The sequence below is a fragment of the Myripristis murdjan genome, chromosome 6 (genome assembly GCF_902150065.1).
Source record: "Myripristis murdjan chromosome 6, fMyrMur1.1, whole genome shotgun sequence".
NCBI lineage: Eukaryota > Metazoa > Chordata > Actinopteri > Holocentriformes > Holocentridae > Myripristis > Myripristis murdjan.
The window spans coordinates 6406709-6416877 of NC_043985.1; the positions used below are offsets into that span (position 1 = coordinate 6406709).

The 10169-nt window shown below is 43.0% G+C and overlaps 1 protein-coding gene across 2 annotated transcripts in view; it reads left to right on the forward strand.

Moving 5' to 3' along the window:
• Nucleotides 1-10169, forward strand: part of LOC115361070 (transcriptional enhancer factor TEF-1-like) — a 36887-nt gene that overhangs the window by 9947 nt on the left and 16771 nt on the right. For both annotated transcript variants that reach the window (XM_030054334.1, XM_030054335.1), the window contains exon 2: nt 4853-5275. In XM_030054334.1, the coding sequence (XP_029910194.1) occupies nt 5071-5275 (205 nt within the window). In that variant the 5' untranslated portion in view covers nt 4853-5070. The remainder of the gene's footprint in view (nt 1-4852; nt 5276-10169) is intronic.

Genomic DNA, 10169 nt, shown 5'->3' on the forward strand with positions numbered 1-10169 from the left:
TGATAACAGTCAACTTGTATCCCAACAGGACCCCCTGCTGAGACACACACACACACACACACACACACACACATACCCTGTGGTAATGCAGACACTCAGATGTCCGTATCATTACATTTCATTACAAACTCACTGGCATGCCTCTGAGACCACCGAGGCTTAGAGCCATGCACATTGCACACACTCACTCACATATGTGTGTATATATAGTGGGCAAGAGGTGTAAGCCAGTGAGTGCTATAAGAAGTAATTGAAAGAGGGAAAAGAGAGAGAGAGAGAGAGAGAGAGCGAGAGAGAGAGAGAGAGAGAGAGAGAGAGAGAGAGAGTCCAAGGCAGCTGCAGGATTGTGGCTGTCTGCCCTGTGTCTGTTCTCCTGAGGGCTGGCACTGACACCATGATGCCTGGTGTCCTGGCTGGAGTGGCCCGGGCCTGCCTGCTGCACAGGGCCGAGAGAGAGAGAGTGTGTGTGTGTGTGTGTGAGAGAGAGAGAGGCACACATACAGTAAACAGGGCGAGGGGGCGAGTGTAACTCAGAGGAGTAGCTGCTCGTCAGAGTTGATTGTTGTGTGACTAATGTCTCTCTCCAATGTCCATCTGCTCCCGGGCTCCTCTCACGCTGGCGTCTCCTGGGCCAGAGCGAAAGGCCTTATGCTGACCCTGAAACTCAGCTGGGCTCCACTCAACTCCTCTTCTTTAATCTCCCATCATAATAGCTTGTTGCCCTTTCCTGAAATGAATTCATTGGCTCTCAAAATTAACAATTAAAAACGACAGGATGCACGTAGGTCCCGTTTGGGTCCCTTCTTAAGTTAAAATGTATGAATATCAGACCTTTGAAAAGACATGAAATAGTCTAAAATATGAGTTTATGAGGTCTTACTTTCAAATGATTAAAAAAAAAAAAATCTGATTTCATTTATCAATCTTTTTCTTTTTGTCAAAATCATGAAAATCACAACAACAAAAAAATAAAAAAAATAAAAAAAAATTATGTTTTATGTCTAATGTTGCATCCCATACACTGGGTGTCAAAAAAGAAAACCAAATAAAAAAAATTTGATCCAGGAAATGGAAAAGCAAAAAAAAAAAAAAAATAATAATGAAAATCATAAAAATTACTCTGCATCACAGCCTACATTTCTTTCTTCTGTCTGTCTATCTATCTATCTATCTATCTATCTGTCTATCTGTCTATCTGTCTATCTATCTATCTATCTCTGTAGTCCATGTAAATGGTTAAAAACTCAACATGCAATGCTGTCTGAATTCATTTGCATATGAAAAGGATAATTGGAGATTAAAATTGCAGTTTACTTTGTTTTATTAATTAAGGAAGAAGTTCCATCGTCCGCTTTGGCTGAAGAGAAGTAAAGCATTCATTACCTTTTTTTAAATACCTAAGTGTGACTTGAAAATGGTGGCATCATGATCATCGAAAACAGTCTGTGGACAAAACCTCTGTTTCACAATGGTTGGAAATATTTTGTGAATGATTCTCAGCTGAAATATGGATGATCTCACGTCACGTGACATTGGAACGCTTCGTGTTTCCCGCGCTGGAGAGGCGCGTTTCGGTGGAAAATGTCAAACAAACTAACTTGGGGGTTTTCTGCTCTTTTGGAAACCCTCGCTTTTCGTCCCTTTCTTTATCCATTCGTTTATTCTTTCGGTCATCTCGGGCGATTCCAGCCCTCTGTGAGGTTTTCAGCGTGCAGGGCCTTTTCCTGCTGCAGCTGCGTTCAGATCCGCAGTATTAATCGCTGTGCTGGGAATGATTAGCATTAGTCATCCATAGACCATAAGTCACTCAGGAGGGGAGCAGATCAAGACATAAACACAAACACACACATACACACACACACGCACACAAAAGCCTGTAAGTTCATTCCGCTTTGTCAGCAGCACAGCACACACACAACCTAAAATCATTTGGTGAACATGCCGGCAGTTCCCTACCCTCTGTCAACACGCACACACACGCTACAGGAAACACATGTTGTGCTTGTTCTTGACAGTAAAGCCCGGACGAATGAAACCTCGTTTGAATGGAAAATGGATGGAATGGATAATGGGGGAGGGCAGGAGGAGAGAGTGAGAGAGAGAGAGGTGGAAAAAAAACGCGAATGGTGAAGCAGAGAGAGGGAAAGCACAGAGGGGGGGAGTGAGAAGAGACATCCCGGTGAAGCCAGCAGATCCATCCGTTACACGCGGTCGTGAGCGCGAGCCAGAGGATGTTCTCTCCTGGACGGGCGGTGCTTCCCCCCCCAGGTGTGAAACCATCACCATCCCATCCAGCCCAGCTGTTAAGCCCGGCTCACATGTGTGGATGAGGTTAAATCCTCTGCGTCCAAACTGTTGCCTACCGTTCTGCATGCTTCCCTTGCAAGTGCGTGCGTGCGCGCGGGGGTCACGATTGTGTTTTGAAATTGTCCAGACGTGCGCGGGCACACGTGCATGCAGCACACACAAACACAGGCATATGCTTGGCGCCCTGCAGGCTCGTGCGGGTCATGGCAAGGGACGGTGCAGTGGGGGAGTGTGAACAGCACAAGACGACCAAGTAAAGTGACATGTGTTTGCCCAAGGAGCTGGCACTGTAAAATAAGAGTGTGTGTGTGTGTGTACCGCGCCAACCCTGCTGTTGACCGTGGGGGATTCTGGTGGAATTGTAGGCAGCTGGCAGGCTCTTTTAGCCACTCTGTTTTTTTTTTTTTTTTTTCCCTTCTTAAAGCTGCGTGTGGTTGTTATATTTCTATCTTGCACTCTCGCTCTGTCTCTTTCTCTGTCTCTGATGTGCATGTCGCTCTGGTGCTGGGTTACTGCTTATTTGGTTTAACACGACAGGCGATTTCTTTCTTCATTTGAGCAGTAACCTCACCAAATCGAAACGTAAAGCTGCGCCAGACAAGAATTTTCTTTAAAAATGAAAAATAGGCCAGTTTCATTAAGGTGGAGCACAAAGTGAGGCGAAGTGTGTCTCATCTCACCGAGACCTCGTAGATTCTCCACGTTTGCATAAAAAAATCTGGCATCTGGTGTGGTCATTTTTCCAGCCGCAGGAAGTGATGAATCAAAACAAACTGCAGTGCGCGGCGCTGTCCAGAAAAAAGCCGGACTCACCGGTGTTACATCTTTTTTTCTTTCTCATCCCTTTGGTATGACGCGTCGCACACCAGCCGGGTCAGTAAACAGGACGTCACAGGGATTTCTGGGAATTGCAGTTTATGCATTTTTTCCCCCAAACAGTTACCTCTTGCTGCCATGTGGAGCGGCCAACATGTGAAAAACTCTGCAGCTGCCTTGCTGTACTGTTCAGAAGCCGCTGGTTCCCTGTGCTGTTAAATTTGACAAGCAGTTTGGATTTTGACTTGAAATGCATTTTAGCTTGGGTCACATTTTAGTACTTTGAATTCTTTTCCATCTATTTTTTGTCGACAATCTACAATTGTTTGAAAAACTAAGTTTGACTCTAATTCCTCCATAAATTTCTTACTTTTCTGTTTATGACCTTTATACATAGATTGATGTACCCTCCTCATTGTAGCTTCTTGTATTTTGTATCTGATTTTTGCACTTCATCTCAAAAGTAGTTCCTCCTAATGGCAGACGTGTGTGCACCTATGCACATAGGTAGGTTTAGGTAATGTCCAGCTAAAATTAGCTCCTTGTGTCCTCTGTTAACTATGATGGAAATTATGAAAATGTCATGATATGATAGTTCAGAAGTTGTTGTTAACATTTTTTTTTTTGTTTAGTTTTTGTTTCATTTTTGTCCTGGAAAAAAGTGTCCTCACACTGCAAAAACTCAAAATCTTACCAAGAATATTTGACTTATTTCTAGTCAAAATATCTCATTACACTTAAAATAAGACATGATCACATCAGAAGTAACTTGTTTTTAGACAGTTTTCACTTGTTTCAAGTGAATTTTCACTTGGAAATTTGCTTGTTTCATTGGCAAACTTTGCCAGTGGAAAAGGTGAAAATTCACTTGAAACAAGTGAAAATTTGCTTGTCTCATTTGCAAAATTTGCCAATGAAACAAACACATTTTCAAGTTCAAAATTCATTCAAAGTTCATTCAAAATTCACTTGTAACAAGTGAAAATTTGTTACAAGTTATTTCTTAGGTGATCATGTCTTATTTTAAGTGTAATGAGATATTTTGACCAGAAATAAGACAAATATTCTTGGTAAGATTTTGAGTTTTTGCAGTGCAGCAAACACCTCTTGTCAATTGTTTTACACTTAACACTTTGCGATAGTTGATAAAGCCTTAAAATAATATCACAATATTTCAGGGAAATTTGTGGTAAAGACGATATAGGGGTGGGGTGGGGGTTGTCTGTTAAAAATATCTGGTGATGTGAAACCAGTAGAAACTAAAGGTGCTAATCATACTTAGGTGGTCTCTGATATACATGGCCGGAGTGGAAAACCATGAACTAATTCATCATCAGAGGCCGATGCTGCTGTGTGTGGTGTGCAGAGAGATGTGTGTGTTGTTGTGCAGAGAGATGTGTGTGTTGTTGTGCAGAGAGATGTGTGTGTTGTTGTGCAGAGAGATGTGTGCAGCAGGGCAGCACATCAACACATCATCCTGCTGCTGTATCACTGATATCACAATATGACACTTTTTTCTCACGTACAAAATGACTCTGGTGTTATGGTGAATGATGTAATATGGCACAGCCCTCGTCTCACTACATGAAGCAGCTTTACACAAAACAGAAGTGAGAGACAAATGTTTGAAAATGTTTTGAACTTGAATTGTAGCTGCTAATGCGAAGCTGGCTGGCAGTAATTCCTTTAATCTGTTTTTTTTTTTTTTTTTTTTTCCTTTTTGTTTTAGGTTCCTGTCGCCTGACTTGGGATTTTCGGCCATCTTGCTGAGTCAGCCGTTTGCCAGCGACTTTTGGTTAGCATTTGCTGCCATTAGCTCTTAGCCAGGGTTCGGACATTCCCACTTCCCACTGAGAGGTAGGAATTAAAAATCAGCATCAGCGCCGGCCTGTGAAGCCCGACACTGAATTCGGCCACTTGAGCGAGTCCGAGTTCCCCGTAAGCAGCATGGAGCGCAGCAGCTGGAGCGGCAGCGAGAGTCCAGGGGAGGACATGGACAGACTGAGCGACTCGGGGGGGGACAAGACCATGGACGGGGACCCCGAGGGCGTCTGGAGCCCCGACATCGAACAGAGCTTCCAGGAGGCCCTGGCCATCTACCCCCCGTGTGGAAGGAGGAAGATTATCCTGTCAGATGAAGGGAAGATGTACGGTGAGTGATGGGCTCAGGCCACATTCATGTTGTACTTAATTTAACTGTATTTAATAATTTTATTTTTTATACAATCAATTAATCAGTCAGGAGGGAACCACATTTTAATTTCATTATACAACCTGTTGTATAATGACCAATAAACTTCCTTGTATCCTTGTATCCTTGTACCATCTTTGTAAATCATGTTCACATCAATATCCAAGTGGTAATAACAACTAGGAATCTGTTTTTTTCTGAACGCTTGGTATATGTGACCTGGAGGTAAATGACATGGAAGTACCTGGAAAAAGGCAGTCATACCTCACCGTTAAAGGTAGATAAATTCCAAATTAACGTCACACTGACATGGCGGAGCATCTTTCTCGCCTAATTCGACGGATTTCCCGTTGGAACGCGTTGTTAGGGCGGGGCTTCGTTCAGACGTGTAAACCAACGGGATCAGTCAGGGGCAGGGCTGCGATTGCGATATTTTATTTGCTGAATTAAAGAAGATGCACAGATTTTCAGGAAGATGTAGCAACAGGATTTTGATGTATAAAAAATCAAAAACAAAACAAAATCTTTTGAATTTGTTGCTGAATAGGTGAATATTCTGACATGGAAAAGTAACAACTTGAACAAACTGTTTCATTTCAGTGTGACTTTAATACTGTTATTTAATGCTATTATCCTATTAACCACAAACCCACTTTGCCTGACGTCTAAGGGAACATATATGCAATTAAATAGAGCTCCCTCTTTATACAGACTTTTCCATTTTTCAACTAATAGGAAAACACTTTTAGTTCACAGTAATGGGAATCTGCCTCTGCAATCCTTCCCATATGATTTGAATGGCCCTGGCCGGTAATCTGCCATATAAAGCGCAGATAATACAACTGAATGAGGCTAAGATGCATGGCACGCATACGAGGCGTTACGGGCCGGGGTGGTCACAGGCTCGCGTATGCGTGCGCGGTGTGTTGGTGCAGCGATGTGCCACGCTTTACGGCGGCGCATCATCAACACGGCCTGTGCTGCTCGACCGTGACAGAGCGAGAGCCTCACATCCAGTGACAGTCCAAGCTGTGGAAATGTTTCAGAGTCTTGGAGTGGTGCATCAGCCTGTGAGAATTATTGGACAGAGCAGACGAGACTGTGTGTGTGTGTGTGTGTGTGTGTGAGAGAGAGAGAGAGGAGAGTGTTGTCTCGCAGGGCAGCGAGTGTTACAGGCACAGGGAGAAAAAGGCAAAATAAACCAGCAGAGGGGTGGTAATGGAGGCAGGCTATAGGTGCATGACAGAGGTTTGTGTGCGTGTGTGTGTGTGTGTGTGTGTGTGTGTGCGCGCGCGCATGTGTGTGTGTGTATCTTTGTGTATGTCTGAGAATGAGAGAGACAGAGAGAGGGAGAGTGTGTGAACTAATAGAGTGAGGAACAGATGGTCCTCTGGCTGCCACCAGCTGCGCTTCCCCCTTTCTCTCTCTCTCTCTCTCTCTCTCTCTCTCTCTCTCTCTCTCTCTCTCTCTCTCTCTCTCTCTCTCTCCCTCTCCCTCTCTCTGTTGTTAACCATAGGATCTAAAAGCAGAGTGTACTCTAGCAGTTTCTTTTTGATACTGCTTGTTGTTTCACTCCTGTGTGGCTGTGCGTCGTAGTCTTAGAAGTCTCTGATAATCTGAAAATCCCAGATGTATTTTTAATGACTTTTTTTTCCCCCCTCAATTTGGGACACAATTGAAGCATTGCCCTGGGGCGCAGTTAGAATAAAACCCACAAGTTGAAATGCAGCAGCAGAAGTTGAGTAAACGTACTGTGAGATCCTGCACACTGATCGGTTGCAGGCCGATGAGTCTGTCCCTCTTGCCTCTCTGTGTTGTGGCCTGTTGACCGCTGTTTGTTTAACCTGTTGACTTTGCATCTGCCTTGTTGACATGTTTATCATGGCTACCTGATTGAGTTAGCCAGTGCCTGTTCAGAGACAGAGCAGGGAAGCAGGGTGAGGTTGGGAATTAAGGTTGAAACCAGGGAGTCACATGTTAACTGGAGTGATGGATCCGCATCCGGTTTATTATTTTTGCCACTATGGGACAGGCATACAGGCATTTATTCATGCCTTTATATATATATTTTACATTATTATTCATTATTTTACAAGGGAGAATCAATTTAAACAACACAGTATATTTTTGTGCCAAAACTTCCTTTTTCGCATTCAGTAAATCATCTCTTTCCACTCGTGCAAAAACATTACGTAAACAAGCTTTGTGCAACTGTAGCGAACCCGGCGTTCTCTTCCCCCCCTCCACATAAACGGGTTCCCAAGGCTGCTTTGTGCCGTAGATAAGATCCATAAAATAGGTAGATGGAATTTCGCCGTGCTTTATTACACTGCATAGTGCCGCAGGTTTCCTTTGTGCGGCTTGTTAATGGTGGTTTTGTGGTTTCCTTCAGCATCGCATCGCAGCTTCAAGGAGTGGCAGGTGAGAAGAAAAGGAAGAGGTAAAATATGAGAGAAAGGGGTATGTGTGTGGGTCTAAAAATACACGCTGCCGGCTGCGGGGAAATGGATTGGTTTTAAAAAAGCTCGAGAGAAATGTGCGAAAAAGTGCTATTTTGAACTTGGCGGGTATGGGGGAAAAAAAAGGCATAGAAGAATCCTAAACGGATGTGTGCAAAAGGGAGAGAGAATGAAAAGGTGAATAATAGCGCTGTTATCCTTGGTGGAGGTGCAGGCAGAAGTGCGGTGTGGCGGGCAGCAGCTTTGTCCCCCTTCAGAAACATCGTATAGATGCACTGAAGGGATACGCAGGTCATTGAATCTGCATTGAAGTTTTTCTGCCTTTTAAGCTATGGCTCAGGGACATGTTCAGAATAGAGATGTATAATAAAAAGGGTAGACATACTGTGAGGGGTAATGGATGGTGTGTGTGTGTCTGTGCTGGTTATGGCTGGGTGATGAGTGCGTGCTCTCACTCTTTCTGTCTCACATGCTGAATGTACGGCTTGCTTTTTTTCATAAGTCTGGCAGCAGGTACGGCGTTTTTTTTTTTTTTTTTTTTTTTGGAAGAAATAGAAAAAGAGCCAGGCGGATATCGGCTGCGATATCCACCGTGAAGGAACAGACAAAGAAAAGAGCACAGAAACTCAAACTCCATCAAGACGAAATCCAAGGAGGAAGACGTGCCGGTGCTGGCCGCCGCTTGATTGACAGGTGATCTCTGGGAAGTGCAGTGCAGGCCCACCACAGCAAGGAGCACCAAAATTGAAAAAATGGATGTCCCAAGGATTGCTACTTTCTTATTGTGTGTGTGTGTGTGTGTGTGTGTGTGTGTGTGTGTGTGTGTGTTGTAACAAGCACAACTCAGCTTACTATAACCAGGCTGCAGGCCAGCTCTTGTGGTTCCCAAGGTCTTTCCAGGGCATAAAACACTTCACGCCTGTCCACTCCAACCTTGTTAGCGGCTGCGGTCAGCAAGGCTTTGGTCTCTTTTTTTTTTTTTTTTTTTTTTCCTTAAATGGTTTTGCTGCTGTTCCAAAGCAGCTGAAGCTCTTAATCACTCCGTGAACTGGAATAGAGGAAAGTGTGCCTGCTCTTAAACGTGTCCATGCACAAATACGCACATATATGCCCGGTGCTGCACTGCTAACTCATTCTGGTTGGACTGACTCACGATTATATCGTGAGAAAACAAATGTGAGATCTCCACGTAGCTGTAGACTTCAGTGCAATGCTGACAGTGCACAAATGCAGAACTCAATAAACAAAAATATTGCACAGTCACGTCCCTAAAGTGCATTAAAGGGATAGATCAGCCAATTCGGAAATGTTTAAGTATTTCAGTCTTGGCACCGCTTCGATAAAGCTGATTAAGCTGCTCATTTGGTTATTATAAAGTGACACTGTAGTATTGCGGTTTGATAGATAGATAGATAGATAGATAGATAGATTACTTTATTAATCCCCAAGGGGAAATTTAAAATGTCACAAGCAGCAGCAAGGAAAAAGAAACACATGACAATGGAGAGAAAAACAACACAAACACAAAATCATGGGACACAGAAGTGAAAATACATAAAAGCACACAGTGATAATGGATAATAAATATATTGATAAAATGTGCGTGTAAAAAGTTAAGTTAAAAGAGTTAAAAGTGCTGTGAATGTGATGTGGTGTGATTGTCACGCCTAAAGGTTACAAAAAAAAAAAAAAAAAAAATGAAATGCAGATGACAGCAGCTGAACAACAGCAGCTACAGGTCAAAATCACAGCTCTCCACATATGTTCCTGCCATTAGTCCTTCTCCTATTAAGAGGATAATTGCACCACCATAATCAGGGAGAGGCTATATATAGATTATGTGATGTGAGACTATATATTTTGGGGAATTGTCAATATCATAATATCATGATATGACATAACTGTTGTCTTTTCCTGCTTTTAAAGGCTTCCTTACAATAAAAGGATGCAATTTTCTGAGGTTTCTAGCAGCTCTGTCATCTGCCTCTGTTTTCTTTGTCATCGTATCCGCATGACCAACGCCTGCTCATCAAAAGCCTTTTGTGTGAAAGTATCGTATGAAAGCACCAATAGTCATTTCTACAGTATCATCACAGTATTAATATTAAAGCATTCAAGTCAGAGGAGCTGTGATATGTGATTTTGGTCCATACTGCGCAGCCCTAACGTAATTCAATATTTGGTGTTTAAATTATGGGCCGCCTTTCTCACATTCGGTCTTAATCACTTTAAACATGGCAAGTGTGTGTGTGTGTGTGTGTGTGAACATATCCAACTTCTCATTTCATTTGGATTTCATATTTAAAAGTTGCTTCCCGTTCACTACAGGGAGGGGGAATCACTCAGAAACTAGCAATATGATGCTATAATATTTTACCCATGATAATGCTGATATC